Raw genomic sequence first — 23,142 nt, 5'->3', positions numbered from 1 at the left:
TAGAGTTAAAATAGCAAAAAAAACTTTTAATTATCTTGTCAATTATGTATATGAAATATTTATCGTTTTCCAAAAAGTGTCAGGCTTACGTTTTTCTGGCTCTTATTATTTTCAAAAAGATTAACTTAGCTAATTAGATTAGATAATACGTTATTTGGGAAGATAAAATAAAATAATTGATTACATTTAAAAATGTTTATTCAATTAAAACTGGCGCAGTAATAATATTAAAAAGTTTGTGAAAGTAGTTTTAAAGTGGTGCCTACGTATTTTCACCAATATCTTCATCATCCGTCGAACCAACTTTAAAACTACGATAAGAATCGTGATAATGTGTAGGAATGATTCCCTGTCTACATAAATCTTGCAGGTCAGCATACTTTTCTGCTGAAATAGGTAATGGTCCATAATACGCCTTTTTCAGTACAATTTTGTCTAAAGCCACCATCTTGCCTCTTCTTAGTACTTTTATTTTCTTAAAATCAGAGTCATCATAGTCATATTTGAAATAAATATGTTTATTGTCTTCCTTTCTATACTGGAACCACTTAATTTTAAGCCAGTTTATACGGTTTTTTTCACAATCTATTTTGGCATTCTAGATTAAGGTATTTTTAAATCTTTTATGTCAATTTTCCTTTCCATTTCGAAGACTTCATACGGAGATTTTCGAGAAGTTTTCCTTATAACAGTATAAAATCCGGAAGGGTGAAAGATTGGAATATTTTTTTTAGCCTGTTTGATTGTGGCATGTATATTATCTGCTTCCATTTGGCTATGTCCAAGCTCAAAATATTTTTGATTGATTTCTGGAATATCGTAAGCTTTAAAACAAAATAGTAAGAGAGCAGAAATGTACATGTTTCTACATTGATTAGCACAAGTATCTGACACAAAAGTGACTGGCTTACCATCGGATTTATTTTTGAGGTATTTCATTAGGCATGTTCCAATCTCAATGGCTCCTTTTCGTTCAATACCTTCAAGACAAGAGTAAAAGTAGACTCTGCGCTTTTCCTTGTCAAAGTCTAACATAGTAAAATTATAAACTGGAATTCTGTGTTTATAATAAATCAATTTTGACGATGAAGATGGACAGTTACATATTGCCTCCAAGTCATATTCAACGAAGTGCATTTCTCCAGACTCGGCCAACATTTTTGCTTCAACACGGTGTTTTCGGGCAGTGACTTTTCTTTTTAAATGCTCTTCGTATTCTGTTTTTTCTTTATCTTTATCTTCACTTAAATTATTAAAAATGAAATACTTGTCACATACATCTTTGCGTGGTTTATGGAAACCGATATTGAATTCTGTGTTAATAATCTGACGATAGTATGATATGTCCACTCGCTCTCTATCCTCGTCTTCGCATTTACTTTTGTAAAGTTTGTACATTTTGGTCACGTTCAAGTCTTGGTCTAGGTATTCTTTCTTAGACTTTTATCTCACGTAGTGGGCCGGTGTTCGCGGAAAAGAATTAACATGGTCTCGTATGAATTGTGTTATTTCTTCTGATTTTTTATTATGTGGTGTGTGATGGCCTTTCTGGTCAGTTTCTACGACATCAGTTTCACTGGATTTCTTTAAACAATTTCTGATGTATGTTTCCGAAACATTCAACGTTGATAATAAAATTTTTGGCATACTTTTAACTTTTCTGATAATTCAGTTTTTTTCAAGAAAAAATTGTTTGTCATCTTCCTTCTGTTTTTCTTTCCATTCCATACAATGTACTGTCTCATCTGGTCACTGCTATTAATGTTCCAAAAAGAGGAAAAAATGTCTAGCCTATCATCCTCGCTAAAATTATCAGTACATTTTAGTTCCCATACATTTACTTTTCAATAATGATTTTCCAGGTATCATGCCACCCTTAACTGATTGGTAAGGCTCTCCCTTTTGTCGTTTATTTTTTCTTATATTTTTTCTCATTCACTAGGATCAGCTTGACCTCTCCGTTTGCGTTTATAGTTTTGATGCCCAGGAATAATAGATCTAACCTCAGTGGTATCAGTAGTATTGATCTGTATGCTTTCATCAATTAACTGTTGCACGTTTTCGGTAAGAATACTTTCAGATAATGTACTGGAATTGTTCGTTTTATTATTTGTTACTTCGGAAATGGTACAATCAGTGGAAGATATAATCTGATTGAGGTACATAATCATCACTTGAATCTGATAGAATCTTCATTCAACAGATCGACAAGCGAAACGTTTGGTAATGATGTCAATACTGAAGAATTTGGGAGATCAATAGAGTTTTGGAATGTTGGCCCTCGATCCAAGCTAGCGAGCATGCGTACGTTTTTAGTATAAACTAAACTACTTTATGCCATATATTTTTTTACTCAGGAAATAAGTAATGTCTGGGGGTCCTGGGATCTTGGACTATAAAGACACTTATATAAATCTTGAATCGTGTAAAACACAAAATCATCTGCGTATTAAATAGCGTGACATTTATTACCTCCGATGTTATGCGATTTTGCTGTATATAAATTAAATAGAAATGAACTCAGAACACAGAACCTTAAGGAAGACCTTGTGACAAAAATCTTGGACCTTGTAAATTATTGTTATGATCTGAAAGATAAATTACTCGATTTGAAAATACGCTAAAAATGTTGGTTGCTATTTTTTTACCAAATCTCGGCTTAATTTTTTTATAATATGTTTAGGTCCACAGCATCATAGGTACATTTAATGTGATAAGAAGGCAAGACACTTATTTTCAGAAAAATTCAATTGTATATGACTGACAAGCTGAGTGATTGCATCTGTTGTACCTTGACCTTTACGATATTCATACTGTGATTGAGGAATAACATTGTTATGCTAGTATACCATTTTAGTCCTGCTTTTATCATTCGTTTTTGTCAAAGTGGAAAATAACGAAATAGGTTGATATGCTGATGAAGTTGCCTTGTTTTTATTAAATTTTTGGTAACAGTTTAATAACAACATTTTTATTTAGATTGGAATAATGGTTACTAGACCACCAATCATTATATATTTGTAAAAGCTCTATTTTTGCAATATCTTGCAGGTAATTTATCATCTTGTAGGTTATATTATCTTTCCCAAGAGCTGCGCTTTTATGTGATGTTATTGCTGGCCATAGTTCATCTAGACTGAAGTTATCAGTAAGATTATATACTGATATAGAATTGTTTTATTGCTGAAAGACAAAAATGTTTATTGCTGTCGAAAGGCAGATAGTGCTAGATATTTCCTCAAGTAAATTAGGTGGAATCCTAGATCTACTATTTTGAAAACTTTTATTATTGATTTTTTTAATAAAATTCCATATCGTACTTTGTGGTGTATTTTTGTTTATTGAACTAATAAATACCCAATTTTCATGACTGGCTTTTTTAAAAGTCAAGGCCACTGTGTCGACTTTTTTATAGATCAGATAATTGGCATAATTAGATGTTCTTTTGTAGTGCATTAACGCAGTTTTTCTTTTTTCACTGCCTCTGTGCAATTATGTTTCCACCAAACTGGCTTTACAATCCGAGGTATAAAAGATTTTTTAGTAGAAATTGCTATATCTGCAGCATTTGTAATTTTATTTATGAAGGATTCTGATTTTTGTATAGAGCATTGATCCTCTTATATTTTATTGAATTTGTTTGCAGTTAAGATATTAGCAAGAGGAACAGTTGATTTTACGTTAATATCTATTAAAAATATATAATAAAAATGGTCTGAACAAAGTGTCTCAGTTGTAACTTTCCACTCACAATAGGACTGGATTTTTAATTTCTTCCAAGGCTTTGACTTGGTTTTGAAAATGTTTAGGGTAAAGTATAAATTTAGTTTCTGAAGAATTAATTTCGGTAATTAGCTTTTCTTTTTGTTGTATTAAGTTGTCACGATATAGGTTGGCCGTAATGGCTGAGATTGAGCACGATACGTTGTGCTTGGTAAGGGTTGCGAAAGAATTTTTTTGGGAGGTGCGTCTCATTCTTTTAATGAGATGTTTCGAGCGGATATTGTTTTTCAATATCTAGTTGGAATTTGTAACTTGGACATTTTTTGATTAAAGAGTTCTGGTCATATTTTTTACAATAGATGCAATATTCTGAATCAGTATTACAATCGTGATTTCTTCTTTTTCTCCACATTTTCTACATTTTTCAAAGCTTTAGTATAATTTTGTAGTGTGGCCATATATCATGCATTTAAAACATTCCACAACTAGGTAAATGTATGGTTCAACCTCTAAATTACACAAATTAATTTGTACCTCATTGGGTAGAATGTTTCCTAAAAATGACACGATAATCAACTGTTGCGGTACTAATTTTGTGGTATTGTCAGGGTTTTTTATTTTTCTAAGCATACTTTTAACGTTTACAACTTTTTTATGACTTTAATATTATTAAGTAAATATTATTCATCAAAGAAAGTATCAAACATTTTTTGCGTAAAAAATGAATGAACTAGAATGTTAGCAATTGAAAAATTTTCAAAAATCACTTTTACCCTATATCTTCCAGCGGAAGTAATATCGGTAACATTATTACGAAATTCATTATATTTAAAAAGATAATGTTCGAATCGGAAATAATCTACCCAATTGATTTTCTTTGTGTTCAAAATAAACAAAATAAGATCCGATATCTGTTAATTGATATTTATTGTTAAAATCATAATTAGGTAGGCTATTATACTATATATATCTGTTCCAAGTTTTTATGTGATGTAGTTTCGATTTGTTAATCAGAAGGCCCAGTGCTTCAAGGCTCATATCCCATTTTTTACTACTTACTTTTTTAATTGCTTTAGAATAGACACTATGATATCAAAATACTATGAATATTTAATTTATTATGTGTTGACAGAGTTAGATACTTCACATGATATTCCAAATCACATCCGAGGTTTACACAACCACAGCTGAATTGAAATTATGTTGAGGAGGATATTTATTATTAAAAATTTCACAAACCTCCTTCTAAGCTCTTGCTTTATTACCACAACCAATCATAATTGAAATGTCTATTCTTTAAATACCTAAAGAATAGCAACCTACTAGATTCATATCAATTGTTCATTTGGCTTTTTGACTAATATTTTAGTATCTTCAAAGATTTTTTCCTGACGTTTACGGAAATACCTGATTTAAAACTTAGGATAACGGAAGAAATTAACAAAATAATCCCTTAGGTCATAAAAAATGTTTCGATTCCAAAATCGACTCTGTTATTGCCAAGAAGTGAATGGGGGTTATTTTGAACATTTAATTTAATTGTAAAGTACATTGAAAAATACATTCTAAATATATATTATACGACATTGTTATCTCCATTCTACGTGAAGTTTTGTGATAGACATTATCAAAATTATACATCTTAAAAATTTATTTTCTCAGTTATGCTTGTACCATTTTTAAAAAACTTCACATTGCTGAACAGATTACTAAAATTCCTTTCGAACAACGTTTCATCCCTTTCTTATTTAAAATTTTTGAGGGAGTGTTTATAATTCAAAAGGGGTGCTGGAGGGGATAATATTTTCGTACTGTAAATTTGATAATTTCAAATAGTATATAATAATGCTAAAATTGAATTTATTCCATACATATGGACCGCATGGTATGTACGTAATCAATTTTTTAAAACCAATAACTGAGAAACTGAATTCATATACAACTTCAACTTTGAGTCGTACATTCACATATATGAACTCTTCATTTTTCAATAAAATATTTAGCTTAGAGAAACTAACTGTAATGATTTTTCGCTTGTAAGTTTCTTTTTAGTTCACATGTTTACGATAAATGGAACAGGTATGTATACGTAATAAAATAATAATGAGATAGGATAAAACTTTTAATAATGTTGACAATTTTGTTTAATTTTTTATTGGTTAGAATCATATCTCTTTTGAATCTCTTCCAATTCAAAAATATCTTCATCATCACTTGAGCTGGAATACTCTATACTTAGCTCTTCTATCTCATCAGCTTCTGAAAAAAAATTTATTAATCTATTTCAAAAATTTAATATAAGTAAAACCCAAGGATGAAATAGAAAAAAATTCGAATGAAAAATTATCGATTAATGATACTTCAGTAACATATATTTTTCTTATATTAAAAATTACCAACAATTCTTTAGAACACCAATGGGCTCTTCCATATCCTCTATATTAGCAGATTATTCGATGGATTATGTTTTGAACCAAATTGATTGGAACCGAAGTTAATAAAGTTTTAGTTGACAAATATAGAAAACCAATAGGTTAATCGAAAGGATGAAAAAAAGATGAAAAATAGAGACATTAAAATTTCTAATCCCATATTTTATAGAAAAAAATCTTAGAATACTTCAAAAACTTTTTATGAAAATTCTAATACTTCATATCTTTTGAAAAGAATTCTATGTAATACATCTGACTTTCGACATAGCCGTCTTACTAACCGTCTACCCTCTACCCTCTACGACCTAACCGTCTTACCCTCACCATACTTGAAATCAGTTACTCCTGACTGTCAGGAAATATTAATCAATATTATTTGAACTTTCACTAAAATTAAAAATAGAACACCAACTAATCAATTGTCTAGCATAGTTCATGAAATTTCTTGAATAAAGTAGTGAAAATACATTGGTGAGTTTGAGAGGTCACTCACTAATCGGATAACTTCTCACAAAAGTGATGTCAAATTATACTCCGCGAAAACAGAACATAATAAAAACTGTATTTCTTTTAATAATTCATTCTGCCCATCAGACAATATCCAACGAACAGACAAGTATTAGAACCTCCACAAAATGTTTTCAGGCCAAACCAAAAACCCATACTCAACTTACTAAACCAACACCTATATTAACAACTAGAGTTGCCAGACATGCTCGGAAAAAAACCGGAGTTTCTAATTTCAAAAAATAAAGCTATTTATTCTAAAATGAAAAGATAGAAAAAGAAAGAATATTTATGTAGGTAGCTAAAAAAAGTGAAAAAAATATATTTCATATTAGATGCCGCTGCTTTCAACAACTCCCTATTACTTGATATCTTAGACGGCCATCTAACAAGCGTATACGCACCGACCTCTACGATGATACAGACCAGAAATAAACTCAACAATATAACTCTTGCAATGCGTAATAGCGATTTGGGATATTTTGCTCACTGTCATTTATTAGCATAAATTAACCTTACTAGTAAAACCGTTATATTGTTTGCAAATGAAACATGCGGTTCTTTGTTTACCGATTAATAGGTGGCGTTGGCACACTTCATAATTGAGTTGAGTACCGGTAGACGTCAGTAAGGTCTGCGGCGAAACTCCTTTCCGTGCGCATTGGTAAAAACGTATGTTGTTCTTTTTAGGCAATAACGTAATATTTTTACCCAAATTACAGGATAATTCATGAATTCAACCAAATACCGGACATTTGCTTGTCCGGTTTACCAACATTTTTTCAACCGGACGATCCTCGAAAAAACCGGTCGAAAACTGGACATCTAGCAAACCTATCAACAACTTCCAGAAATTCCTCCACATTATCACAAAGACAAAGATGGCCAAATAATAAGAATTACTCGTATAATCGAAATCACCATTTCGAAATTATGGACAGAATTCAAATTTTACTTCCAAAGAGCTATTAACAAACAACTATGATCAATCAGACAAACAACACTACTATTAGAATTAGAATACAGATAATAGTGATCAAAATCAAACGCACTATAACTATGACAAGACAGAAAATGAAAATTTTATTCAAACTAGCCCGCGTAAAGGAACACCTTAGTAGAAATTAACATTTCATCAGAAAATGTATTACCTTACATAGAAATTAATAATCTCAAATTAAAATTACTTATAGATACCGGTAATTCACGTCCAATTACACTGGCCGACAAGATTTTTGTAGCACAGTATTTAGTAATAATAAAACGTTAAAATATATAGAGCAAATTAAAAAAATGTTACGGCAAAACGAGGTCAACAAGATAGAAGCTTTGAAAAATGGAGAGTAAAAAACAAGTATTAACAAAGAAAACGTTCAAGGATACAAACAAAGACTTATACGAAGAAGAGTGTGGAGAAGCCAGAAAGCAATAAAACAGGGTAAGAATGAACTGGATCGATAAAAGAGAAGAATTAATAGAAGAGATTATAAGAGGCAAAGAAACATAGCAAATATAACATATAAAAGAAAAAAGAACGAATGGTTGAATAAGAAATTAAAAAAGAGGGCCAAGAGGGATATTAAACAAATTTGAGACAATTTTATGAAGAGGTAAAACATTAAACCACTACCCCAAAACTAAAACCAAAAAGAAGAAATGATAATAAGACGTTCCTAGAATAATTGGGAAAATATGGAAAGAGTACTATCTACGTAATGGAAAAGCCTCCGGAGAAGATAGAATAGAGGCTGAACTGTTTAAATACGGCGGAGAACGAATGAAAAAATAAATTCATCAACTTATCGAGACAATCTGGAAACAAAACAAGATTCCAAATGAATGAAATACTGGAGTAATTATACCAATACACAAAAAAGGCGATAAAGAGAAATGTAAAAATTATACAGCAATAAGACTTCCTAATATAAAAAACTGGCCAAGTTATTAAATAGAAAACGAATCATACGCGAAAGATGAACACTGAAAGATCACGACGATCCACAATCAAAGCACACAATAGGCCTAATAATACAAAAAACATGGAAATACAATAGAGACCTACACACAAACCTAAAGATTATAGAAGCACATTTGACTCAATAAATAGACTAAAACTGACAGAAGATCTAGAAACACTAAAGGTGCCCAGAAAATTGAAGATGTTGATAAAAGTTACATTTCAAAACAAGAAAGCCAAAGTAAGATTTCTGGCAACATTAACAGAAGAATAAAGAGGAGTCAAACAAGGTCTCTCGATCTCTCCATCCCTGTTTAATATGATTTTATAGAACGTAATGAGAGAAGCAAAATTAAATAATAAAAATATTATGACAAACCAAATACAAGCGGTAGCATACGTAGACAAAGTAATAATATTGACTGATATAAGAGAAGAACTAATAAAGGTAATAAAACAATTGAAAACAGTAGCAGGAAAATTGGTCTAGAAATAAACCAAAAACCAAATACATGAAGATAGCAAAACAAGACGAAAGAGGAACGGACCACCTAAGGGCACAGAAATACGTATTTGAAACTCATTCAAATATCTAGGAGTAACAGTGTCACGATAAAAGAATAGGAGAGGGAATACAAAAAGGATATCGAACATTTGGAAAAAATGAAAAATTATTCAAAAGCAAGAATATTAGTAGAAAGAACAAAATAGAAATATATAAAACATTAATCAGACCAGTGATTGCGTACGCCATGGTACCTACTGTCATAAATAAAAAGGAAGAAGACCTGAAGATAATCGAGAGAAAAATGTTGAGAACTATAATCGGATTACATATTACAGGAGATGGGGAGAGAAGGTTAAAGAAAAATAAAGAAATAGAAGAGAACTGTAAGAAGAAAATATAATAAGGTAGGTGAAAGCACAAAGACTAAATTAGGCAGGACACATCATTAGAAAGAAACCTACAGAGATAGGCCAAGAGGCAGAGGCATATCAAAAAATACATGAAGAAGAATCAAAGAAGATACTAGAATTCTAAACATAGTAGACTGACTGGAAAGCTAAATGCAGAAACAGAAAAGAATGGAGAAAACTGACAAATGATGCTAGGACCAACAAAAAGCTATAGCAAAAGAACAAAGGGAGTAATCCACCCCAAAGCACTAGCCATAATCCAAGAGATTAAACGGCATGATGATGACGATTGTCTATTTTGTGTCAGCTCTTGGTCCTGCTCCTGCCTTACATTAAGGTAGCACTAACTGCTGATTTAAAAACAATGAATTTGTTTTTCCACATTTTTCTTGATGTAGTTACTTACACAAGGTAGACAATACCTCTATACCATTGTGACGATTGAGTCACAGTTTGGATAATTATTTATTTTCTAGACTTTTTTATCTTATTTTGGAAAGTAGAACTATGTTTCTCCACAATTTCTTATATAATTATTTTTCTCTCCTATCTTCTTGGCTACTTATTGTCAGATCCTGTATCATGATTTTTTCTTTAGCTTCCCGTCTTTCTCGACTGATCTCATTGGTATGGCATGTAAGCCGAAGCATCCTCTTAGTATGTCCTAGCTATTTAACATTATTATTGGTTTTGTTCTTATTGCTCATATTTGTTCTATATTTCTTCATTCATAAATTAGTTTCTTCTTAGAATTTACTTTTCTCTCTTCAGGTATTTCTATGTCCAATTATCAGAAGCACACATTATGTTTCATGACATATTTATAAATTCTTGTTGTTCTTTCAGGTGACGTGCAAAGTGGGCCGATGGGGTGTGCGTGTAAGGCGATAACAACAAAATTGAAATACGGGGTTAAGAAAAAAGAGAGGTGATAACGGTCGATGTACGTGCTTCCTAGAGCTATAACGGCGACGTGTAAGGTGATAATATGTGTTTTGATGAAAATTAACAGAAATTAGAATTAAAACTTTAAACAACGACAAGAAACCTTGACTCTAACCGCAAAAAACGATAATCGATGCTTACTTTATTTAATATTAATTGCGATGAATATAAATTCACCAAAATCGTAAACATCATATACCAAGCGTTCCAAAAATAATTTTCTCGTATATAATAATAGAGTGCTACGATTGGTCCCGACCAACGAATATTGCGATCAAAACACACAAAAACTTCTCTAGCGTTATGCGGATGGTGTATTGAAAGAATCACAAACGAGGAAGTTGCCATCCTGTCTGCCTTTTATATTATATATCGCGATCTTGCTTAAGTTACACCAATCGATGACTATTTATCTGGTTGTAATGGTTTATACAGTCTAAACATGAGTATTAATACTAATATAGTCTTTGAGAGAGGTTTATAGAATTCTTTTTCATGTAATATAAGACAGTAAGCTGTAACGTCACTCGATGTTGCTTCATCAGTCTCAAATTCTTTTCTTAAAACAATGCTACCAGATTGGATAACTTCTTTCTGTCTTGAACAATCAATGTGTACCAAAGGAGCATTATCATCAACTTCTTGTAGAGTAAAAATAGGTTGGTTCATTTGCATATCGCAAATCGCCCACATACTTTAAAAACGATGATGTTATGAATTACTTGAATATTATTAAACAGACAAGTGCAAATCGTCGTGAAAATAACTTTGATCTTCCAATAAGAAGAGGAAAAGCAACGAGTGAGAGAAAGAACTGGTTCCAAACCATCTTCATTATTAAAAGGAGTAGCAACACGAAATATGAAAAAAACCGGAAAGGGTATGTTGATGGAATATACTACCAAACCAATTGATTACAATAGTAGAAAGATTGGAATTACTTTAGCTTCTCAGGCTGCCGGAAATACTGGTCATTCCAACGAAATTGTATCAATTATTGAAGAGTTGCGTGAGGCTAGAATAATTCAAAAAATAAAGCCTACCCGTCTTTTTCTTCATTTCCTGCAATCTCCACTTTCACTTTTGTGGAATGTGTGTTATTTGCATATACAGTTTGATATTATAATTACTCAATTTATTCTTATACCTAAGTCTCTTGTTTCTGATTTTCAAAATACAAGAATTGTTCAAATTTTTGTAAAACACTTATATAAGCAAAAACAGATTTTGTATATCTCACCTGATGATGATTCTTCACAACTACTTCCACTTTTTTCTACACTTGTGAGTGATGATGTAGTTTTTATTAAGCCATCTAAACATCTTCGCCAATATTGAGTACAATTAATAGCATCAGTCAATGCTGCGAGTGTTTCGTGGGCAGTCACAACATTCTTAATAAGGTGATCCTGCAAGATAGTATTCGGTTTTTAACAATAGCCTCAGTTTTTATAAATATGGATTTTAGGCTCAAAAATATTAGATTCAGTGAAATAAATGAATTGAAAAAATTTAAATATAAAACTCAAATTATGATTCCAGTCACACTTTGAATATTGAAAGAATGTATCTGAAAAATCCAACTTTTTGTCGTTTTTGGAATAATGAAAGCCAATATTCAGAAATAATTTGTTTTAGCGAGTGTTTTACATTGAATCAAATGTATTGTTGTTTGGATTAATAATATTCTGTATGAAAGTAAAAATTTCCGTAATTAGTGGCGTTTACGTTATGATATTATCGATTAGATGGATTCAATTCAGTATCATCAGAAATGCGTGTATTGTGAATATTGACAATTAATTTGACATGACTTGAATTGAAACTAATTTTTCCCAAATGTAAAAGTAATTACCTGCAACAATGTGCGGAAAGGTATCAATCAATGTCATATCTACTCTATATTCACCACAGAGTTTTCTCAAATTCAACTTGAATTGCATGCATTTTGTCTTAACACCCTTTTTAATTTATTCTGTGATTAGTTTTATCAACTTTTTTGGTTTTCGCAAAGTTTTCAAAGAGTTATCTCCATTCTCCTCAACATTAGTACACTCACTTTTCATCACATAAACGGAGCTACTTCTGCCTTTAGGCGAAATTTGTGATGAGAATCGTAAAAAATCCATTATTTTCGTATGTGAGAAGCAGATGTACTTAAAATAATCGTAGAGTAGGTTTTGGAATATTAAAATTTTCATACAATGTACTAATTTGTGTTGGTCTTGCATGGGTAAAACGCCGAAATTAGAGTTTTATTAATTGAACCGTGAGGAAACGGTTTCCTTTGGCAGGTTGATATGTAGCTGACGTCTAGCAGAAAAATGTTTTTTTTGTTCGAAAAGTTCAATTGCATACCTCTTCCTTTTTGTGAATAATAGATCTTACTCTTTGGTCATTATTTAATTATTGACAGTGATTTTTATCTTTGATCTCCAAAATTTTCTATTAAACAATCTGATAGCTATCTATAAAACTTTCTCAATCCTAGAATGTTCCCTTTCTTTTCTTAAGGTTATTTTCTCATCTCCTTCAGTTACATAACCCGTCATGCAAGTGCACGTGTTTCTTAAGACAAGAAAAGTATTCACAACGAATTCATTCAAACATATATTAATATTATGGTATTGATAAAAAAATTCATTTTAATTCACACCGGCTGAATAAAAAACATACAATCAACTCCGGTTTTATTCATAGATATCATATACACCGAATTAACACAGATAGAGCAAGAGTGCAAATTTTATATTATTGCGATTGAAACTAAATAGAGAATAAAAACATTTATTGATGCTAAAAAAGTGTGTAAAAAATATCTAAACCTACCTAGCTTCAAGAGAACTGAAATGCGAAAAAATATGAAAAAATTAAAAATTTTTGGATGTCCCGTATCTCCAGAATTTAAGTGGAATATAATGACTAAAGCATCTTGTTTTGGGGTCTAGAATCTACGATTTAGCTATTCTTGAAAAACCTGTATATTTGAATGTAAAACCAACATGATAATATCAATATTCTTAGAAAAATTGCTACAATTGGTATCTGAGTCATGTTGTTATTATAGTGGAAGAATTCTGAGAACTATGAAAATCAGAACTGTTGACCTAAAATTGTGAGTGTAAGTGTTTGTGTAGTGGTAGTGGTAGTGGTAGTAGGAAATAGTGTGTTTACTATCGTTAACGTTACCTGCAAACATTTGGGACAACAAAATACTTTCTTATTTCGAAAGTTCTCGATAATTCCATCAGAGAGTTCATTTATATGGGCACTGTACTGCCTCCAAGCAATTATTTTTTCTTCTGTTTCCTTCACGAATTTTGCCCATTCTGACTTATATAGAACTTGTCGATTTCCATCAATACATTTAATGTTATTTCTGACGATACTTGCAAATTCTCTTATTTTTCGTATTACTTCGTGCATCCACTTGGTCCACATATGGGCATTATGGATAACTTCAAGCAGCCAAACTGCCCATATTTTCAATGATAAGCAACAAATAGTATCTGTTGAATGCTCATAAACTTTAGGAGGTTTATGACCACGAATATATTCTCCCTGAAAGTTTGAAAAAATTTTTGTTTAAATATACTTATAAATTTCTTATTATTATTTAATTACTGTAGACAGCGTCACAATTAGTACATAGGACAGAAATACCATGAAATATCAACAACAATCAAAGAACTTAAATTCAATTATGAAGATTCAAAAATTCTTGGAACAGAGTCTAATACACGAAAAAGAGAATTTTCAGAAATTGTTTATTAATTCATAAGAACGAAAAAGCTATTTTGTGAATTCTAATAAAACTACAAAAATTTAATTGGACTAAGGACAAATCTATTTCTCTTATTAGAACCAATATTATGATTTTATTCTTATTATGATGTTCATGGGTGTTCTCTTGATCAATATAAATACGCAAATTGTCAGTGTCAATATCATACTTTGATAGACTTGAATAAGTCGAAACGTCAAATTTCTTTTTTTTTTCTCAAAATTATTGAAGAAACTAATTTTAAAATAGAAGAGAGCTAAAATCAAGAACATTTAGATGCATTAATATACTTATATACATATTTTCTTGAAAATCAATTCTCAGGTGGACTAAATTTTATTGTTTTGGTCAATCACATGTTAATTCGAAAGAATAACAAACTGTTCATACTTTATAGAAATAAGCAATTTAATTGATCAGCTACATTGTCGGTATGTGAAAATATTTGAACTCGTACGCCAATAATCTGAATTATTTATAATAATCTATCGACTACGTTCTCTTTTATACTCATACTATGTTTAATAATTGACAAATACAATATTTATATGGTGAATTAATGATTCAGTAACCCATTACAATGATTCGCTCTATTTTGTTGACATAGAGCTGTCAGTATCATGTTAACTTGATTAATATCGATCTAATCTAATGGGGTGATTTTTCCTATAGTATAAAGGAATTCTATGTAGATTATTCAGACTGTTTTGTTTCCGCCAACTAGCTAGTTTTTAACCTCTTTAAGATAGACAAACAGAAGATATCAGAATATTTTTACGTTAGAATAAACAAATTATATTGGATGTTATCTTCCCTAACTCGACAAATTCTAGAAACATATTGATAAAATATTATTAGAGTATGTTAGATTAAATTATTTCTAATTTTTTTAATTCAACTATGTGAAAGATAGATAGACAAAACTTTCAATAGAACATTCGAAGCCGAGTCATCAAATTTTTTTAAATAAATTAACCAAACCAAATTATATAACTCAGTCTGATCTTGTAGCCCAGTATTGTCGTTTGGGTTATTGTTATTGTCTGAAAATTTCTAATAATGAAGTAATGTAATTGAAAATACTACTAGGATTTGGAAAATGAATAATCAATCAATTTGTAAATTACTTACGTGCTTGCAGATTTTTGTTTAGAGTCAAATTTCTACAAAACCGTTCATTTTAGCTCCACAAAAGTTAATTAGTTTTCCCACTAAAAATAATCAGGCAATTTAAAACAAAATTTAAAAAAATATATTTGCTCCAGTGGCGTAAGAAATAGGGGTATAAAAGTGACAACTAACAAAAGTTTGTTGACCAAAATATCACTTTATTAAAGAGCATATTGGTCTTCAAATTAAAAAAAAGTGTTCTTGATTTATGGCAAATTTATTATTTTGATTCAAAATTTTGAACACCCTATATTTCGGCAATTAGGCTTCGTAAGGGTTCGTATTCCTATATCAAAATGAATCATTTATTGAGATATTTTTGTATTAGAGCTTTGAATCCAGCTCAGAGGCATTCATTAAACATCACTTAAAACGCATTAGTTTCGTATGTATAATTTCTCTTCTACAAGTAATTTATAATATAAATCTCTAGTATATAACTCGTTTGAAGTGGAATCGTCAAGATAAATTATAATTGGCGCTACTGGTGGTGAAATAGAATATCAATTCCCTTCCTTTATTGTAAATGCAATTTCCTAATATCTTTGTCAAATTCTGATTAACTTGGCGTTCTCTACTACACTTAAAGTAGGTAATCAATTAAATTAGCGTAGTTTTGCTTTCAATGTACTCCAAACTGTTATACACATATAATGTTGCAAATGCAATAAATAACATATTAGTTTTTCAAATTATTACTTTTTATTACCTGAAACGTGTTCTGTAGGAAACTTTTAAGGAATATTCATGTTCTTTGTTTTCATAAATGTGAATATCTTATGCATTCTAAAACTAGTATTGTAATTTTTTTCAATATTCTAGAATCTACCTAGAATCTAACATGATAAAAAAGTCGAAATGTAAACAAATAATTAAATAAGTAAAACCATGAAGACGGAACTTTGGCATTCATTCAATGGTTCATTCAATATAGAGTTGTTTATTCAGTTGTAGTCATAGTTTACATTATTGTGAATTTAATTAATAAAAAAATTAAAAAAAACCGTTTTCTGGCGTTAGAGGAAATAGTTGGTACATTCACAGTAGGATTCATTCAATCGTCTTTATAAAAAACTTAATTCCGTATTTATACCTAGTCAAGATGCTAGCACCCCGGAACTCGACTACAATTATTAAAAAGCCAGATAATACAAACAATTGGTAATGATTTCAGTTTTGGTGAGAGGTGCCATTGGGATGAAATTGCTTTGAGGACCTTCCTAGCAGAATGTTCAGGCATCCTTGAAAATAACATGCACCGAAAGAAACCCAATTCGCTGTAAGAAACGATGGCTTATTTAGATGAATATTAAAAGTTATATGGCCAATTCTATGAGGCAATCTTCTCAAAATCATAATAATTTAATGCCAAATATAAATTCGTTAGTAAATAATCATAGTCCATATAATAAATAAATAAACTGGTGAATAATTATCAATATCCTAGGAATGATAATCATGATCAATATAATAATAATAATAATAACAATAATTTTACATATCAACCAATCGAAATAAGACCAGTACCACAACAAATTTTTAGTTACCCAACTAATGCACAGGTATTTAGTCGAAGAAAAAATGTTTTTAGACCAAATCAAATAGCTGCACATAGACTATCTAAGCTGAAACCGATGTCTACAACATCTAGAAATTTCATTGATATTTTAAGAAGCAATGATAATAGTAATAATAACTGAACCTAATAATAAGTAATCGCAATAATCAGTATTTCCTAAATAATCTTAAATCTTAAATTTTAAACAACAATGATTGTGATGAAAGTAAATAAATGGAAAAAATAGTATACGATTTTGAAATTAATAATAAAGAAGTTGCTAAAAAAGAACTTTTATCCTTAAAGCTTAAGATCAGAGGAAATATCTAAAACGAATTTTTCACAAAAGAAGAAAATATTTCTCAAAAAAAATCATCAATATCATTCCATATTAGATTCTATTCCAATAATTTTTGAATCTCTATGATTGAATTTATGTTTTTTTATATCTCGTCGATCATTGATGCAGCTTTATTTTTTTTATCGTATTGATGACCTTTTAATCTATTTTCTAAATACTGAGATGTCTTCTCTACGTCGACAGCGTCACAATCAGTATAGATTAGGTTAGGTCGTTATGAATGAAGTTGAATCTTTATTAGTTAAATCATGAATGACATTTAATTTTTGAAGGTTAGGTCGTTATGAATGGATCTGATGATTTATTGCTTCGATTATGAATGACATTAACTTTTTATAGAATAAGTGGTTATGAGCGAAGTTGAATTTCATAGGTTAGGTAATGTTACTTGCTTCTAGATGGAGTTTAATTTCTTTCCTATTTTCAATACCTAAAAAATATACAACAGCCTATTCCTTCAACTGTTTCGAAAATATGAAGTGTTCTCAGATTTATCTCAATTAGAAAATTATTATAAAAAAATAAAATAATTCTTTCTCACAAATTTGCTACATTACACTAATAACCTATACAATTTTTCAATGATATGAAAAAAAATTGTTGTCAATGTAGGAGATGTTCAAAATGCTAGCCGCGAACGTCGTGACAACATGCTAATCTAGTAAACGAGTATAATCTGTCTTTTAACGTTACCCAACATCTCAGGCGTGACTGATCTAATCACAAGCGTGATTCGTATCTTCAAGTCTTCTGAGTTGAAAGACTGACTTTAGTATAATCCTTTCGACATGTCGCCACAAAAATAAGTCTAATGGCATCAGATCAGGAGATCGGACTGATGTGAAAATTTTTTATTCAGGTACTGCTGGACATTTATTTGTTAATGGGGTGGTTCTAAATCCTGCTGGAACTGTATTATATTTGTATGAACCTATTGGTTTGTTGGGTCAGGATATAAGTTGGTCAAAGTTGGCACGACATTGTTTTGGAGCAGTCTTGAATATTTATTTTCATACAGGTTCCATTGATGGAAAAGGGACCTATGATATTATTTCCAAAAATTTAAGCTCAAAAAATAATTTTCTTAGTATATTATTGTGGATCTTCTCTCATCCAGAGAGGATTTTCGTTGGACGAATAGTTACAGTTCGCTGATCCACGGTTAATTTATGGTATTGAATGTCGAGCAGTCATAACAAATATAAGCTGCTGATCCGAAATTCAACAAATAATTTATTAAGCAGATAATTTATTAAGCAGTGAATCCAAAAAAGAATAAACAATCAAATATCAAAATCAAAAATCAAATAAGTGAAAATCAAATTTAATTTGCTAGAAGAAACACTTATAAGTTAAGAAGAATATAAAAGAAGCCTTTGGAAAACTTTAAAGTTATTTCAAACAAGTCAACAAAATTTATGGAAGAACACAATGGGAGCATACAAAAGAAACACTGATCCAAAACTTCGCCGCCCAACGTAATGAAAACTCACATGAGACTTTACCAAATCGTTCAGATCCGTCAACTTTCTCGCAATCATCCATCCTGAGTTTTTTGTGAAACTGGATTATTGAAGCCTACTCAGAGTTTAGGAGAGCTCATTCTGTGCATTTCTGTCAAATGAACCATTCTGATCATGATATGATAAATAGCCCTGAAACTAATCACTATTGCCATAAAGGCAGATATCAAGTTTGACAAAGCTATGAGTTTTAAATGGAAATAAATAGGACTTATTTGTATTTTTTTATATATATCTGTTGATAGAAACGCTGAAATTATTTTTGCTTAATATATATATAATAATAATGTAGCGAAATTGTGGAATAAAATTATTTTCATTCCAACAAAAATGAATTATATACATATTGAAAAAATGTGCATTTTAAAATACAAACCGACGAATTTTTGCCAACAAGCCTTCATTTAATAATTAACGAATTTATCTATTTGGCTGGCCCACACCATATATATTTCCTAAGCTTCCACTTTTTAGACATTTTCATATGTTTTTGTTGTTGAATTTTGATTTTAGGCCTCTTCTGATTGAAAATTAGGTAAAAAATTTATGTTTCGACCTATTTCGGCCTATATCAAAATATAATTTGAAATTATCAGCACAATTGTATTAATCAATAGATTACCTACAATATGAATATCAAAACAAAAATCTGTTTCAATGAATATTTTTTATTCTTAATTATACATATTAACTCTTAGTTAGTTGAATATACTTTACCTCCTCTATCACTGGCCGAGTAACCTCTAGTTTTTCATAAATAACATCGGCTTCTTCCTCAAATATATTTTCTTCGGGTGAATAAAAACCTACTACAAGGATATATATTAATATATTAATATTTTTTAGTAGTTTTTTATTGGGAACGTGGCAAGGAAACACCAAAGTGCACTAACTTTAATATATTTTTCGAGCTTAAAAATTTAATTTAAAATTTTTACAAAAATTAATACAATTCAAAACCACTTAATATCTCAATTAATTATTTCCCAGACGATGAATACATAACTATTTGAAAGCTCCACTTTGGTGTTTCATTGCCTCATTGCCACGTTTCTTTACAATTCATAGATATACATATATATATATATATATATATATATATATATATATATATATATATATATATATATATATATATATATATATATATATATGTGTGTGTACAAAAATCAATCTAAAGTACCTTCCATATCTTCACCTATGACTTCATCGCCAACGCCTGTTTCCCAATCTTCCGTAACCACAATATCTACTTCTTCTTCGCCTTCATGTTCCTTTAGTTGTAATAGTTTCTCTGCGGAGCTCAACTCTGTACCTTCAATTATGAGAAATAATTATAAAAATATGTTTCTCTTGTGTACATACCTTTAAAATGATTATTAAAAAATATTTATTTAGAAGATGAAGAAGATGGAAGAAGATGATATATTAGAGCCGTTCAAAATTATCAAGCTATTGCACAACGGTAAAGATAAACGACAAAATATATTGTATAGAGGTACTGTGACATATACGAGGGTAGATACAGACAAAAATGTATCTAGGAATTAACGTACAAAGTAATCAGATTCGCAAAGTGATACTTCATCAAAAAGAATACAAAAATTGTATTAACAGAACAATATTAGTGTTTAGGCGTGAATTTAACTTTTTCGAAAATAATAACAAGCAAATAAAAAATGTTCATACTTTACGATATATAACGACATTGAATTCTTGAAAAGGACGTAAAAAAGTTACTATTGTCAACAGAAAAAAATTGTTGATAAAAAAAAGAGGAGCTAAGTTTTCTATAAACATCAAAATACTCTTATTGAACCAATAGGGTTCAAAACTACATAAAAAAGAAATATGTCACCAGATTGAGGATGAAGATGTATATCGGTGGAAACCTCATATTAATAAAATTATGTCAATAGAAGGTTACTGCCACAAAAATCACTTGTTAAAACGATACTTTATTTGGAAAGCAAAACGAAACTATTAATAATAAAAATTACAGGATACAATAGTTATTTTTGATCGATCTTATATACAAAAAATAAATGCAACCATAAATTAAAAATCTGTGATTCAGCAAGTTCATTAGTTTAATAAAATATTTGGTGAATTGCGGATCAGCAACTTGTGTTTGTTATGACGGCTCGAATTTCAATACCATATATAAAACGTGGGTCAGCGAACTGTATTAGCTTTGCTTTTTTTATATGCAGTTTCGTAGTAAAATTCTTCCAGTTTTAGTCGCCATCTCACTAATTTGGAGTTTGGTTTGAGCCTTTATTTAAAACAACCATTTGAGCGGTTGATTGTCTGATCGAATTTTGAATTTTTACAAAAAGATACGGTCAAAAATAGAGTTCTGGATGCTTATGTGACCAACTTATCGTTGCCGATGGGACCTTCAGAGACTACAGCTACGATGGCAAAGTTGCTTGCATCTGTAGTGAGGTTAAACGGCTTCTTTAAGTCTGGATATTGTAGCAATGGTTCGTTGATCAAAAGGTTCTTACATGTCTTTGCGCATTCTAAAAATTCTGGTGTATGTTCTGTTTTAGCGTCCATCTTTAAGCATGCGGTTAAAGATTTCGTTATCCTGGCAAAGTCCTTGTTGAATCTCCTATAGTAGCCCATTAATCCCAGAAATCTTCTGATTTCTTTTGCCGTTTTTGGAATTGGGTAGTTGATAATAGCTTTGATTTTGTTTGAATTCTTTTTTCAGAAATTCACATTTATTCAGTTTGATTATGAATCCCCCTTTTCTGAGTGTTTTGATTTTTGCTATATTGGCAATATGTTCGTGTAGGGATGTGGAGAAGACAATTATATTCATAGTGACCGTTTTGGAGGCTTAATGCTGTTTCTGGGATATCTTTCTCTGCCATTTCTATCATGTGGAACCGCTGCCGAGGTCAAGAGTAGAGATATTCTGACATCTTCGTAGTTTATCCAGAATATCTGTCATGTTTGGAATCGGGTATCTATCATCGACTGTTTTTTCGTTGACCTTGCGTCAGTCTACTACTATTCGCCATTTGATTTCCTCAGAAGCATCGGGTTTCTTGGGGACAACCCAAATCGTTGAAGACCATGGCGATTGACTAGCTCTAATGATTCCTTGTTTCTGTACCTCTTCTTTGTGAATGTGTGGGTAACGGTATGATTTGGTGTAGGTCGGAACTTCATCTGTCGAATATCGAGGCATATTAAACCATCGAAGGTTCTATGGTATTGAAAAAGGAAAAATTTGATATTACATATTCGGGGAACATGGGTATGTCAGCGCAATAATTTGATTTTGAAAATGGAGGTTGCAATGAAGGGTTCAAATTACAATGAAGGGTTTATGCTTGATTTTATTGGAGAAATATTAGGATTAAGCAAAGACTTGGTAGCGCCAGTGTCTATAAGGAGTTTGAGATAGTTATGTAGGTTAGCTCTCTTCTATTTTGGTAGGAGTGTAGCTCTATTACGTCGCGTTGTTGTTTTTGGTGTTTTCCTGAAAATTTTCTGTTCTTGCATCGCATTTTTATTGGCCCTCCTCACACAGCTCGTAGAATTGATTTTGTGGACAGTAATCGTTGTAAGTGGTTTTATCTTCGAATCCGTTTATGTTATATCATCATAGCTTTCGTTGGTATATTCGATGTTGAATAATTCTTCCGTTGTAAATCTCGGTGAGTGTTGGCGTTGAGATCTCCAAAGTTTCGGTGTTTGGTTTCGGTTATGAGTGGTAGCTCTGATACTGATATTCATCAGTGTCGGTTTATATGCTTGGGGTGGTCCAGGTTTATTCTGTTGTCGAGGTCTACTGAATTATTGGTTATTGACGGGATATCTTGACTGTCCAGGAAATATTTTCTGATCTTGCGGAGAGAAACGGTTGATCTGTGCTGGTGATCTGGGTCTAAGCTGCTGGTGCTGACGCTGCCACTGTGGTCTGAAGGTTACCATTGGGGTTTGAAGGCTGGCAGTTGCCATTGTGGAAACATAAGGGTTGTTGGTGACTTATATTGCTGATTGTTGTTTGTGTGCCTGCTGGACATTGGTTGGGTATTTACCGTTCTCTGCTAAAGGAAAGTTGTTAACGCTTGTTTATGGAAAAAGCTCTTTTTACTTGTTTTTATATTAATGACGCTGTTGTGAAGTTCTATATAATTGGATATTATATTTAACAGACCCATCACTTTCTCGTTATACTGCTATGGGGATTCATTGGGTCCTTGATGTAGATTTACTAGGTCTCGTGTGAAAGATTTTTCACTCC

General features: G+C 31.0%; 1 protein-coding gene across 2 annotated transcripts; it reads right to left on the bottom strand.

Moving 5' to 3' along the window:
* Positions 1-5,829: 5,829 nt before the first annotated feature.
* Positions 5,830-20,908, bottom strand: LOC130444034 (uncharacterized). 2 transcript variants are annotated; one of them, XM_056779001.1, is made up of 6 exons: positions 20,244-20,908; positions 20,062-20,193; positions 19,596-19,687; positions 13,672-14,043; positions 11,723-11,891; positions 5,830-5,982 (listed from the first exon to the last, which is right to left on the bottom strand). In XM_056779001.1, the coding sequence occupies exons 2-6, from the start codon at positions 20,066-20,068 to the stop codon at positions 5,876-5,878; spliced, it is 747 nt and encodes a 248-aa protein (XP_056634979.1). In that variant the 5' UTR covers positions 20,069-20,193; positions 20,244-20,908; the 3' UTR covers positions 5,830-5,875. The 2 variants fall into 2 exon arrangements, with proteins under 2 accessions (XP_056634979.1, XP_056634980.1); XM_056779002.1 differs by having other exon boundaries at positions 19,596-19,684; positions 20,244-20,881.
* Positions 20,909-23,142: the final 2,234 nt, after the last annotated feature.

Source organism: Diorhabda sublineata, chromosome 5 (assembly GCF_026230105.1).
Source record: "Diorhabda sublineata isolate icDioSubl1.1 chromosome 5, icDioSubl1.1, whole genome shotgun sequence".
NCBI classification, from domain to species: Eukaryota; Metazoa; Arthropoda; class Insecta; order Coleoptera; family Chrysomelidae; genus Diorhabda; species Diorhabda sublineata.
Note: the sequence above shows the minus strand (reverse complement) of the source record. Positions and strands in the feature narration are given on the sequence as shown.

Coding starts and splice junctions, on each gene's coding strand:
- LOC130444034 (XM_056779001.1), bottom strand. Junction 14,044..19,595: donor CTCGGCCAGTGATAGAGGAG/GTAAAGTATATT, acceptor TCAAACTTTCAG/GGAGAATATATTCGTGGTCA. Junction 5,983..11,722: donor TTGTGAAGAATCATCATCAG/GTGAGATATACA, acceptor ATTTTTTTTCAG/AAGCTGATGAGATAGAAGAG.